We start from the raw sequence: 23087 nt of genomic DNA, 5'->3' as shown, positions 1-23087 counted from the left end.
CTGAGGAGAAAAGCCTGGCCCCTGCCAGCATGCTTGTTCTCTGTGTGGAAGCAATGGTCCCTCCGCAGAGATTTGACACACACCCTACTGAGCCACAACTAAAGTTCTCCATTCGGTATAGCGCATGCTCACTGCTGATTGGAGAGCTCTGACTAAGCAGGAGGCGTGTTGGAATTCTGCAGAGGGACCACTGCTTCAACACAGAGAGCAAGTGCCCTCATCTGAGGCATACTGGAAGAGGGCAGGCTTTTCTGTTCAGGTTGTGGCTGCTTTCTAAGAAAACAAACTATAAGACTTCACACACCTGTTGTTCTGATGTACCTGATTAACTGAATTAAAGTGAAGGTTCACTTGGACTTCAGGTTCCTGAGCGGTGGAGCGCTATGCCAAGCAGAGATGGATGTTATAACCTGGCCTGCTCTGTAGTAGACAAGAACACGCACAATGAAAGCACGCTCTAAAAATATTCTGCATTCTTTATTGTTTTATTTCACCTTCCAAAATCACTTGAAGTACTTACATATGTTATTATGGCAGTATTATAACTCCTATCATTTCACCTCCCCCATCATAAAGTCTAGGAAATATCAACAAAAACCATCAATCCAAGCTCATGTCTTCTGCAGAACAACAAGTCAAGTATCAGTGTGACAGTACAATTCAATCCGCTGAACTGAAGTAATGAGAACATTGCAGCGTGTATGGGAGTTGTATGTGTTATAAAATGACTGAGAAATACAGATGGCAAATTCCGAGATTAAATCCTTCCTGATAGTGGCACCTGTAGAGGAAACAAATAAGGATGCATGAGTTTCTTTTACTGATTTGGAAGTCACAAAAATGCACAGAAAAGCTGGAAAATCTAAATGACTCCAATTTCTGAAACTGTCAGTTGCTGGACTGTTAAGGTGCCCATACACCTTACGACCATCGCAAGACTTTTGTCTTGCGATGGTCGTATGCTTCTTGAAAGCCCGTACGATCTTCCCACCTTGGACGGGCAGATCGTACTTGCGATCATCGAAAGCCCGCCCCGCTGAGGGGCGGGCTTCCAATGACGGCAATGCAGAACGGGCAGTGTGTGCGTGCGCACACCGGCCCGTTCCGCAGCTATCGGGCGAGCAGGCTAGAAACCCGCCGAGAATCGTAAGATTCTCGGCGGGTTTTCGAACATGTTGGCTCGACAAAAGACGTGCGACCGCACAGTAGAAAAAACTGATCCACCGTATCAATGACACAGGATAAAACTGATCCACCCAGTCACTAACTTAGAAAAAAACTGTTCCACCGTCTCAATGACCCAGGGAAAAACTGACCCACCGTGTCAATGACCCAGGAAAAAACTGATCCACTGTGTCAATGACCCAGGAAAAAACCAATCCACCGTGTCAATGACACAGGAAAAAACTAATCCACCCAGTCACTAACCTAGAAAAAAACTGATCCACCCAGTCACTAACCTAGACAAAAACTGATCCACCCAGTCATTAACCAAGAAAAAAACTGATCCATCCAGTCACTAACCAAGAAAAAAACTGATCCACCCAGTCACTAACCTAGAAAAAAACTGATCCACCCAGTCATTAACCAAGAAAAAAACTGATCCATCCAGTCACTAACCAAGAAAAAAACTGATCCACCCAGTCACTAACCTAGAAAAAAACTGATCCACCCAGTCACTAACCTAGAAAAAAACTGATCCACCCGGTCACTAACCTAGAAAAAAACTGATCCACCCAGTCACTAACCCAGAAAAAGACTTACCCACCCAGCCACTAACCTAGAAAAAAACTGATCCACCCAGTCACTAACCTAGACAAAAACTGATCCACACAGTCACTAACCTAGAAAAAAACTGTTCCATCATGTCAATGACCCAGGAAAAAAAAGTTCCACCATGCCACTAACTTAGAAAAAAAAGTACCCACCAAGTCAATGACTCAGAAAAAAACTGACCCACCAAGTCACTGAGCAAGAAAGTCAGAGCAAAGTCAAATGTCCTGGTCTATGTATTTGTTCTAGGAACCCAAAGCATCAGCATGACAGACAACTAGCACTTTCAGAAGGGGAGATTGGCAATGGCAGACTCTATGTTCCTACATGAAAAGTTATCTAGGAGGATTAAAACCTCTGTCAGCTGTCTATTGCTCTCTGTATGCCCTTAGGGGAGATTTCCCTTTACTTCCTGTTCCAGTGACCACCTGTCACCCAGATAGCAATTGAAGCTGAACAAGAACACAATCTGTCTCTGGGAAATGTACCTTTTAAAATGATCATCATTCCTTAGAGTAAGTACCTCCAGTCCCTGTAGTGAGCAAATTCCCCGACAGCCCTGCGTGTTGTACGTCTCACACCCATCCCCACCACTTTCCTCATGTTTTATGGCCATGGTAGCAGGCTCATATTAATTCTGTTATTACGGCGTTGGACCCAGAAGATGGCTGTGTTCCTGGACCCAATAAAACTTGTCTGCAAACGTGACAGTTACGGCAGATCATAGCACGGCCCAGCTGAGCGCTATTGACAGCTGTCTAACTTTACGGGAGAAGACCATGCCAAGCTTCCAATGACCACAATCCTGTATCCGGCCGTGCTGCCAGCTGTCACAGGGGAAAGATATACCTCCAAGAACCACAAGATGCCTTCTTACATTTAAAGTAGAAAGAATAGGTTACCAGCACTCAAAATAATTTCAAATAGATAAGTCCTTTTTATTGGACATACGTGTCACAATAGTCAAATAGCCTATTTGACTATTGTGACACGTATGTCCAATAAAAAGGACTTATCTATTTGAAATTATTTTGAGTGCTGGTAACCTATTCTTTCTACTTTGTGCATTACACGGTGCCATCCGTGGGAGTTACTGCAAGCACCTCATCTCTACTGGCCGGGACTGCTGAAAGGTGTGCGGAGAGCACCCTCACCAATTACTTCTTACATTTAAAGACACAGAGTAAGCAGGCCGACATGTTCTCAGTGATCCTTGAAATGTGATCCCTGGCATGTAGACAAGTTATTTTTACCAGTCAAAGCTCCTTAAATACATTTGTGACTACAGAGCCCAAATAATATACATCATTATAATAAAGCTGACTTGTGTCCAGATCCCCAGGAGAAAGCACTACATGGAAACTGAACATTCCTACCATTTTACAGTGTACAGAGGACAGATCAGAGATATAGAGCCACTATAGAGCACCCTCAGGACAACATCCAGCCACAATCCTTCCAGTTATAACTATAATACAGTTGACTTGTGTCCAGATCCCTACCAGAAAGCACTACATGGAAACTGAACATTTCCACCATTTTACTGTGTGAGGACAGATCAGAGATATAGAGCCACTATGCAGCACCCTCAGGACACCATCCAGCCACAATCCTTCCAGTTATATCTATAATAGAGCTGTTCTGAGTTCAGATTCCTAGCAGAAAGCATTACATGGAAACTGAATGTTTCCACCATCTTACAGCGTGAGGACAGATCAGAGATACAGAGCCCCTATAGAACACCCTCAGACACATTCTAGCCACAATCCATCCAGTTATAAGGGTATTTGTCAATGGTCTATGAGTCTGCGTCGATGGATTCAGTTTGACATCCGTTTGAGACATTTCTTTGATTATTCAGAATTTGCTGACCGGTGCATTAGACCTGCAGTTGACCTCCACCTGCATTGACTTTCTTCAAGCAGGTTTTGCATTCCCATAGACTAGTATAGGAATGCAACACCAGGCTGAAGTGAACAGAAGCCCCATATGAAGCTATCTGGTGTTTAGATCCCTAACAAGATGTTCTACCTGACAACTGAACATTGCTACCGTATTACAGTGTAAGGACAGATTAGAGGTGAACAGCCCCTATAAAGCACCCACAGAAGACCTACCTGTCAGCCTTCATCCTGTCATTTACTGAGGCACTGCAGAAGAAAACAGAAAACATTATTCACAAGATGAAAAGAATTGTTACAAACACAAGAAAAGGTGACTCCAACCCTGCGGGCTACATTCATATGCTGACCCCGACACTGTGAGAGTCATTCCCATACTGTTGCTGCACCTGCCACCCATACAGACAGCTACTCTTTGGGATGAAGAAGGACTTAAAGCATTTCTAAACCCACCCCCAAAAAAATTCAATATATTGCACCTTATCAGTCCTTCCTTATATGTAGTAACTGCTAGGGATGCACCGATACTTTTCAGATACCAGTGCAGATACTTGGCATTTTCATGAGAACTACCAGGGTTGCAGCGGTTGCAGCTGGGACCGGGCTCTGGCGCTCCACCATTGTCCTGAAATCATTAGTCTGTATTGTTTTAGAGAAACTGTCACATGACAATAAACAAAAATGTATCAGTACTCATATCTGTGAGGACTTGGAGAAGTATCAGTACTTGTGTCTGTAAGTACTTGGAGAAGTATCAGTACTCGTACTCGCAAAAATGGTATTGGTGCATCCCTTTATTTATATTTATAAAAACAAAATCATACAATAAAACAGATGTACAAATCCCAGGAGCTCCGAGTGCTCCTTACACATGACAGCCGCCGCCTAACTTTTGAGTTTTTCTCTAGTCTAGTCTAGTTCTGGAGCTGGAAAAGTATCTGTACTTGTACTTGTGCCGAGTATGGTACTTGGTATCGGTGCATCCCTAGTAACTGCGCTCCTTTCCATTGTCAGGCTTTATTTTCCCTGCAGATTCTCCCTTCCATCCATGTTTACACCAAGGTAAGGAGGAAGAATAAATTGACTACAAGTGCGGTGATGTCACTGCATCTGTATTCCATTAAAACCACAAGTCCCTCTGCCGCAGTGGCTGACAGGATTCACAGTTTCTCCATTCACAGATCCTGTGAAAGGATCTGTGAATGGATGACATGACTGTGTGGTGGAGCCAAATTCAAACAAAACCAGCAGTCTGCGAGGTGAAGAACCCCGCAATTAAGGTAAGTTTTGGGGGTGTCTGCAATCTGACCATGATTCAGGTTGCACCCCTGATATAGGTGTAACATAAAACATGGTCACAAAGGTAAATTTAGCCTTTAAGGGAGAATTCCACAAGCAATAAAAGTAACTGAGATGAAAATCTGTGAACATATAGAACATATATATATATATGCAAACCCATACAATTAACTTCTTTTTTTCGCTCTCTTTTAGTCTGTTAAATACGGGACAACAAAGCAACCAATCACATTCTGCTTTTCATGTCTTCAGAGCAATATCAGCAAATAAATGGGAGGATATGATTGGTTCCTCCCACCAAGAGCTGTTCTTGTTTCAGAAAGTTTGATCAGTGAGGTTCATTGAGCGTAATTTATCAAAACTAGAGCAGACAAAATCTGAAGCAGCTGTGCATGGCAACCAATCACCTTCTCTCTTTCATTTTCAAATCTTTACTGAACAAACATAAGATAGAAGCTGATTGGTTGCCATGCACTGCTGCTCCAGATTTTGTCTGCTCCAGTTGTGATAAATTCCCCTCATTGTATTTAAATTGGAATATCTCCCTTTACATATTAGTGCTAGCTTGTACAAGGGGTAATTCTTGTCCAAAACTTGGAAAGCTGATAGTCTATGTAGTGAGCAACACTTCAAAGGAAGTAGCCAGTTTACCATAAATATGTGAAATAATGGTGACTAGTGGATGATCTTTGGTTTAGTCCGGCCTATCTGCCTCTGCTGGTTGCACTTATAAGTATGGGATAGTGTGAATGTTTATGGTGCCGTGCTTGTATACAGACCATGTATCCAAAACTCACCCCGGACTTCCAGTCTGCATTCAGTCTCTGCCGATCCATGTTCATTCACAGCTTTGCAGGAGTAGACGCCACCATCGAAGGGGCTAGGCTTCCTCAATTCTAGGGTCAGTACACCCTGCTTACTGAAAGACCTGTAACGAGCCTCTCCTGACAGGTCCATCTTGTTCTTGTACCAAGTGACCTTGGGCTGCAGAAATTCAGGAGATGATAGAAAAGGATAGGAGGTGGGGGTTAGTCTGCTGCATACATTCGGGATGGTTTATATCTCTCAAAAATGAATAAAGAAATTAATTAAAATGATAAAAATATAGCATATGAATATTACTTTTTAATGAGACATTCCTAATGCCTCCAACATACGAATGCTGACAAAGCAAAACAAACATTCATTACAGGTACATTCAGCTCGTGGGAATATAGCAAAATACATTTGGGACAGTCATACAAAGGAAAGCTGAACACTCCATATTCCGGCATGGAATGAATGTTATTGTTCAGTATGTAACACGTGGAGCGCAGCTTTCCATTGAAGGAGCAGGGTGAAAAATGTTTCTTGAACAAACAAAATTCTAACAGAGAATGTGGTTTTCATTTTGGAAACTCCATTTATTTCCAATATCGAATGTTAAAACAGGTACTGCTAGAATGAGATACTAATAGGTTGGACTTGATGGACTAATGTCTTTATTCAACCTCAAATACTATGTAACTATGTGTCAAAATCTACCAGTGTATGGCCAGCTTTACACAAACTGCACCTGTAGCCTTGTCCTTTCAGTAATCACCTACTGCTCATGAACAAAGGTTTGGACAGAGTCATTGATTGATTGGTCATGGACAAGCCTTGTTGAATGACTATGTCCACACTTCCCACCGGCAACTGGTACAATATCCACCACACTATAGCTGCTGGCCCAATCCTTTTTTTAACGTTGTGCTCATTTTCTCCATAATTGATAACAAGGATCCTGAGGCATTTAAACTAATTCACAGAGGGCAGCATTTCCTCATCCAGAAAGAGCTCTTGGTTCCTTTCCAACACAGCACTTGTATAGTACTACTAGGGATGGATTGCCATCACTGGAGCTTGTAGGAACGTAGGTTTTGGTGCCCTAAGAACACCCCTGCTAGAAGCACCTCTTTTACACCAAATATTAACTTATTTTCCTGGTTCTAACCCGGTTTAGAATGTTGTGATACTGAGTAGTAACTTTAGCTATGAGATGGATGCACCCACTGATTAAGAAAAAGCTGCCTCTTTGTCTCTACAGCCGATAGTCACAAGCCTACTGAACCTAATGATAAATCCAGCCCTTGGTACAAAATGAAGGCCAAAATGTGTTTGCTATAGAAAAAAAACAGTATATTTATTCCTATAACACTTGATTATTATATAAGCCATAGATGCCCAGGTCTGTGTGCACATTAAAAACAAGACATAACACTTACCCTGGGTGTCCCACGTATAGAGCAGCTGAGAGTCGCATTGTAGCCGGCAACTACAGAGCGGCTCACAAGTGGATGTGTAAATTTAGGAGCCTCCTCAAACTCGTGATCCTTGTAATTGGGGGGTTTGTATTGAGCGCCTGGGGAAAGGAAATAAAGAAGCATGTGATTAGGAAGGTAAGATGTTATAGCAGAGCAAAGATGTGATTGGTTTCATGCAATGAGCTAGATAATGCAAAACTCATGATACAAGTTACGATATATATAAAATATTGCAGAAATGACTTATTGGTTCAATGGAAGCAAAGGGGGGAATCCTATGACAAGCAACGTTTCACTGAGTGATCTCCTTTGAGAAAAATGAACATATAGAAATTTCCTATGCTCCTCGGCTCCATCGAGTGATGGAATGTCGTGCGAACAGCATCCACCCAGCATATGGCTGTGAGGGAGTTTTATAAATAGACCCCATAATGTAAAGGCCATAGGGAAACTTTTCTTTGTTCCAGTATGAGGGGACAATTCAATTCCCTGAGATGTACGCAGCTCTAGCAAACAGCACAGCCAAACTAGTGGCCAGACATTTATCTGCTAAAGTTAGGTCACCTGCCCGCCCTCGGCCTGAGATTGAACGGTGAAAGAGCAGCAATAGACGGAAGAGGTCATCTCTCTACCCGCTCCTCCTGTCTGCATGTTCCTTGTTAGTATGTGTGAATGCAGGACACCTGTTTGGCCCCAAGTTCTGCCCCTCCCTCTCTCCCAGTCTGAGTGCTGTTGTACGGAGGATTACATGAGGCCGATACCAATTCAGACATTTACAGTATACTAGATCCATTTAAAATACATTTAGGGGCATTCAGCAGCCATTCACTGCATGTGTATCTTCCTGGCCAATGTGTATTAATATAGAGTAAATTATTCACTCCCAGTGAATGTGTGGTAAATGTCACATCCACTGCTTCATAAATCCACTGCTTCCCCTTAAAGCAGAACTCCAGGTAAAAATGTTATTAACCTGTGCAGTGGGGCTACCGCTCCATTGCAAGGGTTAAGTGCTCATTTTTGCCTATGGTCAGTAATAAAAAAGTTATACTCACCTGCTCCTCCCTACCGGCTTGCTCTTAGACCGGCCCCTGAGCCTCTCTCCACCTCTTCTGCAGCGGTCTGAGGTCTTGTGAGCCATAACGTTCTATACACAGAATGTGAGACATTCTATTTCTAGAATGTGAGGAAGCCAAGGGACATGCCATTGCTATAGTGGAGAAGGAGGCCGGCTTGGAGGATTAGGTGAGTATAACTTTGTTATTTTTGACACTAGGAAAAAAAAATTACCATTTAACCCTTTCAGTGCAGAGGTAACCCCACTGCAAGGGTTAATAACATGTTTACCTGGAGCTCTGCCTAGAGCTGAGTTTTAAATATAAAGAAGAAAGTACTTAGAGAGGCAGCAATACTGCTGTTTTCACTGGGAACGCCTGCACAGTAAAACAATTATTTTGGAAATCCTTCCCTTTGAAATCGGTTGTTCGCCACTCATGAACTCAAAGATTTTGCTACGAGACTCTGAGATCTTTGTGAAAACATCTTCCAGTCTATGGGCAGCATTCATTATACTAAACTGTTATAGAAAGGAGAGACGCAAGGTTCATTCAGAAAGCTGATAAGACTGACAGGCAGAGAGGCTCATTACCTGGAATTTCCAGGCATGATACGGATAGTTTGACAGACTCCATTCATCACTATAATGAACGGAGCCGTCATTCAAACACAATGCCTCCTTGGGCTTTTTTTTTGTGTGACTGCCGATAACTGCTAGAACAATAATCTGTGCTGTGAGTGAACAGCAGCTCTGTAATGAATAGGACCTGTCAAACGTGTTGGACCACAAGCAGCTGTATCTATCTGAACAAGCCCTTCAAGGGATAGTCTATAAAAAGTGCCTCATTTTCCCCTGCCAACCACAATTATTCTTCCGTTTGTAGCCTTGCTATTAACAGCTGGGCTCTGGCTGCGTTTTATGGACAAGCTGGCTTTTGTTCCTCTAGTTTTAAAGTACAGCTATGTATGTTGTATCACGACTTGAACTCTATAAACATGGAAGAAATGTTTCTCTCTGTGCCTGTCATTTGTCAAATAGAATATTATACTTTAATGTGAATCCTGGAAAAAATACTGTAGCGTTTGTGGTCTGGTAATGAGATTCATACTTAGCCCTTATCCTGTTACTATTGTGGCCTATGTGTTAGGCTTATGTCCTTTTCAGGGGTCGATGATAGAACTTTCACATTAGAGTATCTGCTCCATAATATTTATGGTCCCTGCTATATAGGATCTTTGACACCAGTGGGACTGCTGTCTGGACTAAGTCCTTCCACCACTCCAAAGAGACTTACATGGTTATTCACAAAAGGGTGATGACGGCAGGAGAAGTGAACTATCTAAGACAACATAGATGATTTGGAAAAATTCTCCAATTCAGCTCACTTTCCGGTTCAGCTATGTTGTCCTAGATTGTTCACTTCTCCGGCCTTCTCCAAACTCTTCACCCTTTTGTGAATAACACTGATAGTAATCTCTAATGGGTCCAAATAGCAGTTTCCAAAGAGAGAGCCAGATTCGGATCCTACAGAGTCACAGGGGAACTAAATGGAGGAGCTACATGGTACAGTCCCTGTACAAAGGTCTGAATCAAGGAGCAAAAGGCCAACTGTATCTTAAGCAAAATAAAAAATGGCAGAAGTCTGACTTCTGTGTGCTTAGTGCTGAGAGCTTAATGTTGTCCAGACACAGCCGCAGGAAGTAGAAGTTGGTCCCACAAAGACATTCCAAGGGTGGAACCCCCGAAACTGACAGCAAGTGAAGTATGCCTTCAATGTCCAATGATAAATACTGCAGGAAGTAGCCTTCCTAGCTTTTAGCATTGCAGGAATCACAGATAAAGAGATGCCCCTGCCTCTCAAAACATCGGCTTCAACAGTCATGCCGTTAAAGCTAGCGACTGTGAAGCAGGTTGGTAAATCGGTCCTTGAGACAGAAGATCCTGATGATCTGAAAGAGCCCACAGAGTGTCCGCTCTGAGTTTTATCAGGTTGGGCCAGTCCAGAGCAGCAAGGAATGCCCTCCATCTTGATCCTGCCAAGCAGATGAGGAAAACGTTGTAGGGGAGGAATGGCATAGATCAGAATGTGCTGATCTTACTTAGCCACCAGAGCATCCACGGCTTCTGCTTGAGGATCCGTGTATGGGAGGACAGGAAGTCCACATTCGGTGTCCCTGACCTACAACGCAGGCCCTTCCCTCATGTCCTGACACTGCTGGCTGAGGAGGTCTGCCTGCTAATTGTCTATGCCTTGGATATACATGGTGGACAGAGCTGGAATGTGAAGTTCTGCCCCAGACAAGAATCCAACCTATCTCTTTTGCAACTGCAAAAATTTTGGCTCCTCCCTGATGGTTGATGTACTCCACACTGCCATGGTGTCTGAATGAATCGGGATCTCCTGACCTTCCAGTGGGGTAGTCCAATGCTGCAGAGGCAGTCAAATGTCCGAAGCTCCAGGTTGGTAATCACAGGATACAACTCAAATGATAACCATGACTCCTGCACCAATAGGGTACCCCTCGCCAGCCTGAAAGGCTGGGATCTGTAGTCAGGATCAGATGTAATCCAGATGTAGAGATTGGCAAGGGCATATTTCTTTCCAGACAAGATTCTTTTAAAAGCTAGGACAAAGATATCAACTTGTAGGGGACAAAATATTAGACAGAGAGATTACCTTTTACAAGGATATACCTCCCATCTGTACGGGTACTTGGGTAAAAATATAGTCATCAGCCTAAAGGCAGGTTCTTACCAGTCTTCAGTATATTTGCAAAGTCCTTGGAGGTTATGGGATTTTCACTCAGTCCACACATGTTCTCACTGAAAATTCGGAAGTGGTACTGATTGCCCATGACCAGATCGGACACTACACAGTGCAGACGTCTGTAGTGTTCAAAGACGGTGAACCATTCCTGAGATAGTGAGGATGAAAAAAGAATATAAAATTCCAAGTTAAAAATCACGAATAGAACATGAATAGTCTTTTACAGATTGAAACCCCTGACCAAAATGTTCATGAAACGTTCTCCAGCATGGCGACAGTTTACCCCATAGTCATAAAGGATTGCTCCACTTTTTTGGACAATTAAGGCAGAAGGGTGGAATGCAGAGGAGGGACAGTGGCTGCGGGTAAGATGAAGTTATGGAGCTTCAAGAACCAAAGACTCTATTTGGGTTCACAGAACCTCTGCTATTGTACATGAATAGAGTTCACCGGCAGAATTTGTGTCTTGCTTCTGAGGTAATTGGGGAGAGAATTCCTTAAAGTGTATGTCTGAGCAAAAAATAATATTACATCTCTGCCATACATGCACATTAACCCATTTTTTATCCCACTAAACATACTTCAAATATAAACACTAAAATGTTGATCCTGCCATAAGTTCAGCGAGCTCCTATCTTCCTGTGCTCTATGCTTCTTAATCAGTGCTTTCAGTCCTGCCCACTCATTTGCTGTGCCCTGTGGAACCTCCCCTATGTTATGGAGATAAGGAGGAAGTTCTGTGGTCCAGGAGAAGAGAACTGGGAAGGGCTGACAGCACTGGTTGGAATTTTAGTGCAGGCATTGTGTTGTCAGCTACAACAGGAAGTTAGGAGCTCACTAGATTTCTGGCAGATCATCGGGTATTTTTTTGTTAGTGTTTTTAAAAGAGACACAACATGGGGAAATGTGTATGTGCTGCACAGATGAAAGATGTACCAAATCTGTTTTTTATGCACACAATATGTATATAAAATTACCAAGCAAAATGGACTGGAATCCTGTTTTTAATCAGTATACATGAAACCTGTAGGTGATAATAATAATGCCTAACATAGGATCACTAGGAGATCAGCAGAAAAATAAGTTACCTTTGAAGTGGAATGGGTACAACGCAGGATATTATCTACAAATAATAAGTAACAATATAGCTTCCAACTGTCCTTTTCAGGTACCCAACCCCTCTATTCCTCTCTTTTTCCTCAGCTGTCCCTCCTTTTGGTCTGATGTATAGACCGCTATACAAATATGTACCATTTCAATAAAATGTTATACTGCACTAAACCTTTCGGCCAACTTCTACAATGTTTGCATTTGTTATTTTGAAAAGCCAGAATCCAGGAAAAGTAGTGGTGAAAGAAAAACAGTTGTGGGCATATCCACGCATTCCTAACATATTAATCCTTCATGGTCCACGTGACTTTGTGCTGACAGGTCCTCTTTTCCATCCTGGAAAGCTGGGAGGTGTATTATATAGGAACCATCAGTGGTTTCTTGGTCTCTGTACAATTTCTGCATTTCTTTTCCCATTCACTCTTTGAATGTTTAGAGAACATTTTAGCATCAATTACAAAGAAGAGCTAGGAGCTTCAGAGGTTGGGGTAGAGTCTTAACCCAGCAAGTGACGAATCAAAGGAAGAACTATTAGAACTTTGTAATATAGTTCTAACATGCAATGTCTATGTTCAAAGTGCGGTGACAATGAGCTTATCGAAAACCACAAACATCACAGTAGGCAGTAGGCACTGATGTGCTTTACACATGGCCGCTGCAAAGTAAGCTCATCGTCAGCTTTGAAACATAAACACAAATTTGAATAGTCTGCCTTTGTATTCTGCACTCAACTTCTGAGGTGAGAGGAACCAGAAAACAAACCATAGAGAGAAGCAAAAATGAAAAGGAGGCCCTCCAGAGCAGCAGTGACCCAGTAGGACATCATAATATGATATGGCCCCTGCACAGAACTCACCATGGTCTTCTTGTCTGCTTTTTGGATGGTGTAACCCGTTATCTCAGTATTTCCGTCATCCTGGGGTGGAGCCCATTCCAGAGCCACATTGAATCCCCATACTTCCACAATCTTCAACTTCTGAGGAGCACTGGGCTTGTCTAGGAGACATGATTCCTTGTAAAATCACATTTGAAACACATACAATGGATGGCAACTGTCTGTGTAGGCCCTTTCTATTGCAGCCACTTACCTACAATCTGGATATGGACGGTAGCTGAGTCCTCACAGTTCTCAATCTGGATCTTAACTTGGTACTCGCCAGAGTGGTGTCTCTCGGCAGATCTGATGAACAGGATGGTGTCGGCTTCACTGTTTCTGATACCAATCTGTTTTGGATCAATGGGTTGCCCATCCTTCAGCCAGGTGACGATGGGGCGAGGCTTTCCCTATAACAACACCCCCCCAAAAAAAATTGTGTTACAGCCAAGGGATGGTCGTAAACAAGGAAAACACCCTCTTCCAAGGACCACAATATAAACTGCAAGGGTTTTAGCAAACTGTTCTTTAGATTCCTACATGACTTTGTTCTGTTTCGCTGTCTCTTTCCTTCAATGATGCCTCATTTTCCTGGCACATGCACTGGGACAGGATGTCTTTATGGAGACTCCAGGGGTTTTGGTGGATGAGGCTCCATGGTATTGAGATTTTTTTAAATAAAACTGCTATTCAGCCGATTGGAGTTTTTACTTGACAGTCAATAAAAAGGTAAATACTGATGGTTGGTACTTTGTTCACATATCACCCGTGGCATGGCAAAATGAAAGAAATCAGAATGAATGAATTAGAACTGAGTGAAAATAATTCTCAAAGACCACATTATGTCTATTGATGGCTACATCTACCTAAATCCAATGATTATAGAACTTTCTTACCTAAAACGATAGTAAAATTGTAACTTACAACATTAAAGTGGTTTCCACTTTCATCGCACAGTAGAAATATTCCCTTCAATAGGGAAATATAATCTCTTTGTACCCATGTGAATGTTTACATGATCTCTATCCACTTTCTGCATTTCTCCTCAATGATACCTCAGATCAAACATACAGAATGGATGTAACACTGTATAGGATGTAATGATTTGCAGGACCTTAGACTGCTGGAGCGGAGGGGGAGAGAGCCTCCAGGGACCGGTGTAACTGCCAGCCATGATCGTGGGTCAGGTGAGTATATTATCTGTTATTTTCTCTGTGTCTCTGAAAGCATTCCACATATTTATTGGGGATTCGGGCCCTTCTGTATTTTTGGGGACAGCCATGAAATTCCCACCTACTTAACAAGAATTCACAACATACGCAGAGATCCTTCTGATTAGTCTTCCTTTGTTGTCCTTAGCCATGCTCTCAGTCTATTTCTAACATTTGTAAAATGATAATAATGGTCTCCAGCTATGTGCATGTCCTGCGTATCCTCTTGCATTTCAAATCAACACAGTAGCTTAAATTTACCTAGCACATGGCTTGTGTCTTCTGCTATTGTCCTCAGTCAGCATCTCTAAAATTGTACTAACTAGCATACTTATGTGTCATTCCTCGCACTCGTCTTCCCACACCTCTGCTCATTGTGTGCCCTGATATCAGTCATCGCTGTGTCCCTCCGCCAAAACTCACATACAACACGCCAACTGCCAGGTACTGCAGACCTGACAATTAACTTGCCTATAACTACACCACTAAAAATTGCTCCTGTTTAAAAATAAATACATTATATTTATTTTTTTAATGAATTTTTTCAATTCATGTATTTTTTAATTATTTTTTGGACTTAGTGACTTTTTGGACTTAGTGACACTTTAACATGTCACGTGTCAAGAAAAATACTTTGACTGTCAATGCTGATCTCCCAATCAAAGGCTTCAGGATTTCTTAACATGTATTCAGATCAGGAAGGTCAATGAAAAGCCACAAGTCAACATGCGTATGCTTATATTCAAAGTAAGGGTCAGTATATGACTATCAGTGCAAAATGTTTGTGCGCAAGATCCCTGGGCCAAGAAACAACATGCTAAAAACAGGCAATTCATAATGTGGCATTTTTTGGCACCAAAGTTCCAAAACAACCAAACCCAGAAGCTGAAAAACCCCCCATAGTTTTCTAAAGTCCATAGCCCGGTGTGTTATGAGCTTTAAATTGGCCATATACTGCTCCAATTTCATTCAATTCCTGCCGAAATTTGAGCCATGGGCGGCTCTCTTGTCCCCACCCGAAACAACAATGTATGGCCAGTGTAAAGGCCAACTATAGCAATCTTTTTGTTTGGGATAAAATTGGCTGATGTAGCAATATAGTCACATTTAGCACCCTGGTCATACCTGGAAGGGAATAACAATGTTCACCGTCTCGCCAACCTTCTTCACAAATTTCTGTCTCAGGTAACGAGGCAGCCAGATCTTTGGCTTTTCTGTAGGATAGGCAACATACAGTTAGAAAGTATATTTAGAATATAATGGTAGTATGCAGACAAGGAAAATCTGGAGGTGGCCAAATTGAGATTTTCAATTTACTCCCTGTTTTTCCATTAATTAGGAGAATCTACCCAATAAGGACACCGATGAGCCTCTCCGAATTCTACTAAAAAAATGCTTTTTTTGCTTCTCCGGAGAAAAGAACAGCGGGCAAAAGTATTAGAGAGACATCGTTACCAGAGTGACTCCATTCAGGTAATAATAACTAAAGAATGCCCCAGACTTCTCACCTGCCTTAGAGGTAAGCAATGTCTATATTAAAGCAAGAGTGGTTTCAGCCCCCACTAGACCCAAATGTGGTATAAACTGCCCCCAAGTTCCATAGGGCAACTGAACAAAATGTATTTACTATTGCTATTACTATTGCTATTAACCCCACGGGAGCCGACCAATTAAACTTAAAGAAAAGGCACACAAAACATTGCCACTGCCAGCAACCATTCAGATTTCACTTCATTTGGATAAAAATTTAAACAAGAATTCTGATTGGATGCCTTGGGAACAAATTTACTTATGTGCTCATTTACGTTTTCTTCAATTTCATTGAATCTGTTGCCAGATCCAACCACTTTTTGCTGGAAGAGCTGACAATCCTCATAACTAACAGTAATACTATCTGACTTCCCACCCCATGCTATCCAAAAAGGAAAAAAAGGTTTGGCTAGAGATCTACTTTATCTTCCATCGTGTTGCTGTGTCTAATTTTTGTGAACTCACGCATGATCTCCCGGATGGTCACAGGCTCCTTCATGGTGCATGGCTCGCTGGGTCCTGCAAGGTTGATGGCCTTGACCCTGAAAGAGAGTCTTTCCCCAGTGGGCAGGTCTCTTATCAGACATGAGGTCCTCTCAGTCAGGCCCTTTAGAGCTGGTACCCATTCTGAGGCTGTAGAAGGCAACAAAAATAAAATGAGAACAAAGCAAGAGATCAAGAGGAAAGCAGATGAAGGTGCTGAGCCAACAATAGATGGAACAATGTATGTTTCAGTGGATGCAGATGGAGATTTTTATAAAGAGGTGGAAAAGGAGGAGCGAGAAGATGGATTGTGGGCCTTTTGCTGCCTATCGGTATCATTCAAGTTCTGCTTCCACCGTTCTTTGTGGTGAACAGACAAGTGCTTCCTCATGCATAAGGTACCCAAATGACTGGTAGATTTACCATGCTTGATATACTGAGGCTGCAAACCCCTACAATGCTGTCCTCAGCACATGTGTGAAAAATACACTGGTGAGCCCTGTAAAGCTGAACTGGGCATTCCAGTGGCAGCACCCATGGAGCAGTGCCATTCGATGAAATAGGTCTGCTGCTCCCTCTACTCCCTTGCAAGTTGCCCCTGGACAACATCTTACCTTGATGATGTTGAGCCTCTCCCCCAATTTCTTCCTCTACAATCTTGTGCATCCAGGTACCGTGTTTCCCCGAAAATAAGACACTGTCTTATATTTTTTGGGGCTCAAAAAAACACACTAGGTCTTATTTTCGGGGGAGGTCTTATATTTTAGCAATTCCCAAAAATCGTACTAGGTCTTATTTTCGGGGGAGGTCTTATATTTTAGCAATTCCCAAAAATCGTACTAGGTCTTATTTTCGGGGGAGGTCTTATATTTTAGCAATTCCCAAAAATCGTACTAGGTCTTATTTTCGGGGGAGGTCTTATATTTTAGCAATTCCCAAAAATCGTACTAGGTCTTATTTTCGGGGGAGGTCTTATATTTTAGCAATTCCCAAAAATCGTACTAGGTCTTATTTTCGGGGGAGGTCTTATATTTTAGCAATTCCCAAAAATCGTACTAGGTCTTATTTTCGGGGGAGGTCTTATATTTTAGCAATTCCCAAAAATCGTACTAGGTCTTATTTTCGGGGGAGGTCTTATATTTTAGCAATTCCCAAAAATCGTACTAGGTCTTATTTTCGGGGTAGGTCTTATATTTGAGCAATTCCCAAAAATAGTACTAGGTCTTATTTTCGGGGAAACAGGGTACGGTCCGCTACCTCATCATCCACACCCTCCTCATCACCTAAGTTGCAACTACAAAAACATCACTGGCAATTGTTTCTCCCTGCCTGTTGTCCTCTCCTGTCTATGTTCCTGGCACTTTCTTCCTCAACATCTAATATAATGAATTCCTGTGTATCCTCCTGCAACAAGTTTTTAATGGTGTGTTGAAATAATTCAGCCGACTCCTCAATGCCAGTTTGTAGGGCAACACCGGCATTAGGTGTAGAAGAGGAGGAAAAAGAAGGCGCATTTGTAGCAGCTGATGACACTGCACTATTCTGCATTTGGGTGAAGGGAGAAGAGGATGATGAGAGCTTGCTTATCCACTTCACTGGCTCCTTGGTGTGCTCGGACAGTATAGCACACCCCCTGCCAGAAAGGGAAGGCAAACATGCCCTGTCTCTCAAAGGTGCATCCTGACCACCGCATTGGCCTACACGTGCAGAACCTGCTTGTCCCTATAGCTGCGTGTGAAGAACATCTGCCTCTTCCTTTAGGCCTTCCGGGGATGATGGAAACAGGGGATTGCCTATTCATTTCATTACCAGCTACGGCAATAGGTAGATGGGGTATCTAGTGCTTTTGTGTACGTCACAATCTTGTGATCTGGAGCTTGGCTGCAATAGTATATGGTGGTGATATGTTGCTAACAAAAAGGACAGCTTTGCCTGTGTCAGCAAAAGGTTTACGCTGCTGCGCTCGAAAAACGAAGATAAAAAACCCCTATTAAAATGATATAGAAATAAAATGCACCCCCTATAAAACAAAAACACTTTCTTACATTTTTAATTTAACAGAATCTAAAAAATAAAATAAAGAACCCCAATGAAACATAAAAAATAGAAACAAAAAGGGGAACAGCAGCTACACAGCAAAATAAGTTGTTATTGACACACTCTAAAGAGGTATTCCTGAACTGTTTGGTCTATTTACCGGGAATACAATGGGTGGTACACGCTGCATTGCAATTCACAGTAATGGGGCACTGGTGCTACTGAACAGCACAGTAAATACTTGGGATGGTGGTGAACTCCATCTGCTGTAGCCCATCACACTGCAATTCACTGTAATGCAGCAGTGGCACTATATAGCACTTTATATTACACTGTATAGTTCTGTAGGTAGCTACAGCACATGTAGTACAGCAGTAACTATCTCTCCTTGAAATTGCTTTGAAATGTCAGTTGTCGCTATCTACTCCAACTCCAACACACAGTGACAAAAGGCTGATGGGAGCTGTCTTTTATAGGGAGGGGACTGGCACATTTGCGTATTCCACAATTGGCCATACTATGCCATCTGACCACAGTTCAGATCATGCAATGCATTACAGGGGATCACTTTTGGTGTTTTGGACTTATGGGGGTGTTCACCACTCAGATGAACTGCGAACAGCCAAAGTTCGAGGCCACCCCTGCATTACTGCAAACTTGAACCTTATTCCTTACTAGCCACCCTGCTTGGCTTGCTCCTGATAGGACTACAGTAATACATTTCAACACATGCAGCATCAGCATGTAAGAACACATAAGAATGCCCACTAAAATCACCACAGTTAACTAACATGGGACTAGGTCTAGAAAATGCTATAGACAGAGCCCAAAGCCATAATAAGAAACAGATGGCAAAAAAACCCAAAACCTAATAGTGGTTTTGAATGTCTACTTGCCCTACAAAAAAATAAGTAGAAAAGGTTTGGCTTTAGATATATATTAATTAAACCCATATATAAGGAGATTTCTGATTGGCTCCTATGGCATACTGTGCTCTCCATGCTCTTTGCACTTTTTGGCTGCACAAAGCTGAAAGAGGACCCTGTATAAAAATACCCAACAACTGGCTTGTACAGACCTGGCACATTAATGCATGTGTTGGCAAATTGCTTTCAGCTTAACAGCACAGTGGAGCGTGTAATGTTTATTAATAAAACCTATGTGTCCACCAAGAATGCACTCACTCCTACATTTGTTTCATGCATCTGGCAAGTGTTTGATGCTTCGCCCCAGCGCATGCAGCCAGGATATCAGATAACGGGTTCTCTGAGTCATTTTTTTATTAGAGTTGGAAGAAGAGGAGGGCTTGATGGATATGTGGTGCTATCCTTCAATAAACTGTACACAAGGCGTCTGTAAATCCTCTCAGTGGCCTTTTGGGCACTCTGGCACACTCTGCGTGCTTCATCAGGATTGAAGGACCATGGACAGATGCTTGGATTTTGGTGACAGGGGGGAGCAAACATTCTGCCCAAATCTCATTAAATCATTATCAGTTGGATAGCGGCCAGCAGTAAATGGATACTTTGCAAGGGGCTCAGGTAGCACCTGATTAATAATAACAGGAATAGGGAGCCTGGATTATAATAATCTTCATCCTTGGCATCCATCCTGGGTCCTATAGTGTGCAGACTACAATCAGGCTGGAGTGCTTGGGATGGCAGGAACCCAGATCTGAAGAGGCAAGGAGGAACTGTAAAGGATAAGCTTCTAATCTGCTCTCTAATGTCAGGGAGAGTCTGTGATGATCCTGTGCCTACGTAAGGGGCTCATAATGTGCCAATGATAACAGACACTAAATCCATTGCTGTCTGTGTTCCAGGTCTTTGTGCTGTCACTCACAGATCAGTCACTGTGAAAATATTAGTTCTAACCAGACCCGGATTTAAATGTATCTAAACCCAATTTCTTTTTGTTTCAATAGAGTGATGGTGGGTTGGAACCTGTACCATGTTTTCAATGCTGTTTCCAACCGCACTGGAGAAATTCGCCCTCGCTATTTTCTTTGTGACCACTGTCCCCAGGACAGAAAGTAATAGGAAATTTAACATTTTACAGTTGAACAGGAATAAAGGGGAAATCATCCAATGGGGACACCTGTTTCGGTGACAACTGTCTAAGAGTGGAAACAAGATGTCACCAGCACACCAGAAATACAGTATGTGTCCAAACGTCTTTTATTATGCATATTGTCACAAGGATGGCCACACAGGGTCCCTTTATCAGGCTCAGGATAACACGGTGAAGGGACCCTGTGACAATATGCATCGATAAAAGACGTTTGCTTGGACACATATCTCCAGTGTACTGGTGACATCTTGTTTCTACATTGTTTGGAGCAGCGCCATCCGCGGTAATTTTAGCACCCATTAAGAACATAGGGGTTTACCAGTTTACCAGAGTGCGGTGGGATACCTACTGAACTAAGAGTATATAACCTCTCACTTCCTGTCTTGAGACAGTAAGTAAACTCTCCCCAATGGGAGATGTATAAAAATTATCAAAAAGTTTTGCTTTAAATTCACTGAGAGATGGAGGCTTCCATGGATGAGTCCTGAAATCGCAAGTTGCCTGGCTATCTTGGCAGTACTTTGAGACACTGACCTGGCGACACTGATTAGAAAGTCAGAGTGACAAGCCAGTGATCCTTAAGGATTACCATAATGATCAGGCAACTAGAATTTTCAAAAGTTGACAGCAGTAGCAGTCTACATATTATTATTGCAGGTTTAGTATATCTATACTCAAAGCTTTTCTTTTTTTTATTTTAGATACAGAGCACAGATTAGTAAAAACCCCTGTCTGGTTTTGTTTTGGGTCCCATTGGGAAAATTTCCCTTCACTTCCTGTTCTGTACACTGTAACAAAAGCAAATAAAAGGAAATCTTTCCAAAGTTTAGACAGTTTTCACAGGAGCAGGTGTCCACATTGGAAGATTTCCCCATCACCTCCTGTTTCAGTAACAATCATACAGTTTTGGAATTCCCATCACTTTCTGTCCCATGACAATTCTCAGAAGGACAAATAAAGAAGTTGACCCTCCCCAACAGGGACAGAAATAAAAACAAGGGTTTTAAATGTTTCCATACTATATCTAAAACTAAAAAACAATTAGGATATCTCTACACCTGAAGCCTAGGGTTGTCTAGTTGCTTTAGACAATTCCTCAAATTTTCTATTGTCTTTGTTATAGATGAGATGTGATCGTATCTTTGAATCACTGGACACATAATTACACATCATCAATATAACTTGCAGAAAAGGAGGCACTTTATGGTAAAGCAGGTCACTGGGGGCATTTCCAGGGACAAACTTTTCCTGTAACATATCTGTAAAACCTGGGAGTGTTCAGACCAGAGGCAGTTCATTCCTTAGACTCTTAGAACATTAAGGACTGATGGGAGTTTGATACTTACAACCCTCCTTGCAGTATTCCACGATGTAGCCGTCCAGTCCTCCTGCACCAATCCTCTCTGGAGGTCTCCATTTCAGTGTGATGCTGGTGTCACTGACATCGTCCACTATCAGCTGAGTGGGCTCACTGGTTGGAGCTAAAGGGAAGAAAAGGAAGTAAAGAATGTGAATTTTTACATGATATTATTGGCGTCACAAAACAGCTCTGACATTGATCTGAAAGAGGTACATTGTCTGTCTTCACTGTATCACTCTGTCCCCCACTCCACAAGTATCCCCTCAGCTGCCTCTGTCCTCCACTCCACAAGTCACCATTCTGCTGCCTCTGCCCCCCTCTGAAGTCCGCTCTGTCGGTGATGTATCAATACCCTGTCTGCATTTTTTAATATGGTGTGTTGCTGATATTGCATTCTTTGGACTTATACTATGACAGTGTCATCTGTCGTGCCACCATAGCATACCGCGCTAAATTTTCTATGCTTATGGACTAACCCTCTCCTACCCTTTCTCCCCAATCGTCTTTGCTCTAACAATCACTCCTGCTCCACAAATGTCCCTTCTGGTGTGTCGGTTCCCTGCCTCCTCTGTTATAACAATTAGGTGTGCTCTCTGCTGCTTCTGTTCTCCTCCACCTCTGATCTAACAAGTACCACCATTGCACAGTTGTGCCCTCTGCTGCCTCTGTCCCTTCTGTTCTATAAATTACCCCAGCTTCAACAGTGTTCCCTCTGCTGCCTTAGTCACCTTCTCTCTCTTCTCTAACATTATCCCCCACTTCACAAGTGCCCCCTCTGCTTGCTGCGTCCGCGGCTACCTGCACACTGCACTTCTGTCACAGGGCCACACCACTCTGAGAAAAAACAGCTCTACTCCAACACCTCTGCTATCTATCTATCTATCTATCTATCTATCTATCTATCTATCTATCTATCTATCTATCTATCTACAATACATAATATCTATAAACCTCACTTAATGTTTTTGTTTTATCAGTCCTGATGAATACAATGGTATTTGTGCAACTAGGACTAAAACATACATATTAAAATTTATATTTTTTCTGCAAAAGGCAAATAGAAATGAATGTGACAACTTTGTGCGTTGCACTTTTATTCCATATGGGTACCAGCTTTGCTTATTCTTAGATACCTAAGTTTTCATATTTTGCAGTACCCTCTCAATAGACACAATCAAGTGTTTAATAAAGCAGCACAGCGCAAGGAATGCAATAACCCAGAATAACCGATCAGATTTCCAATCATTGCAGTTTTCTGTCCTCAGGTTACTGCACTTGGTATTATTTTAGAAGGGTCACATTGGCTTAGGCTCTATGTGTCTATAGTAAT

The 23087-nt window shown here is 42.3% G+C and overlaps 1 protein-coding gene across 1 annotated transcript in view; it reads right to left on the bottom strand.

Moving 5' to 3' along the window:
• Positions 1-3888: 3888 nt before the first annotated feature.
• The window catches only part of MYBPC3 (myosin binding protein C, cardiac), a 112965-nt gene continuing 93766 nt past the window's right edge, over positions 3889-23087 (bottom strand). Inside the window, exons 26-34 of the mRNA XM_018562127.1 lie at positions 21744-21878; positions 16273-16440; positions 15403-15491; positions 13281-13476; positions 13049-13188; positions 11071-11230; positions 7220-7356; positions 5771-5957; positions 3889-3923 (exon numbers count right to left, since the gene is read on the bottom strand). Coding sequence (XP_018417629.1) covers positions 3913-3923; positions 5771-5957; positions 7220-7356; positions 11071-11230; positions 13049-13188; positions 13281-13476; positions 15403-15491; positions 16273-16440; positions 21744-21878 — 1223 coding nt within the window. The 3' untranslated portion in view covers positions 3889-3912. The remainder of the gene's footprint in view (positions 3924-5770; positions 5958-7219; positions 7357-11070; positions 11231-13048; positions 13189-13280; positions 13477-15402; positions 15492-16272; positions 16441-21743; positions 21879-23087) is intronic.

Source organism: Nanorana parkeri, unplaced genomic scaffold (genome assembly GCF_000935625.1).
Source record: "Nanorana parkeri isolate BGI_ZX_2015 unplaced genomic scaffold, ASM93562v1 scaffold562, whole genome shotgun sequence".
Taxonomy (NCBI): Eukaryota; Metazoa; Chordata; class Amphibia; order Anura; family Dicroglossidae; genus Nanorana; species Nanorana parkeri.
Note: the sequence above shows the minus strand (reverse complement) of the source record. Positions and strands in the feature narration are given on the sequence as shown.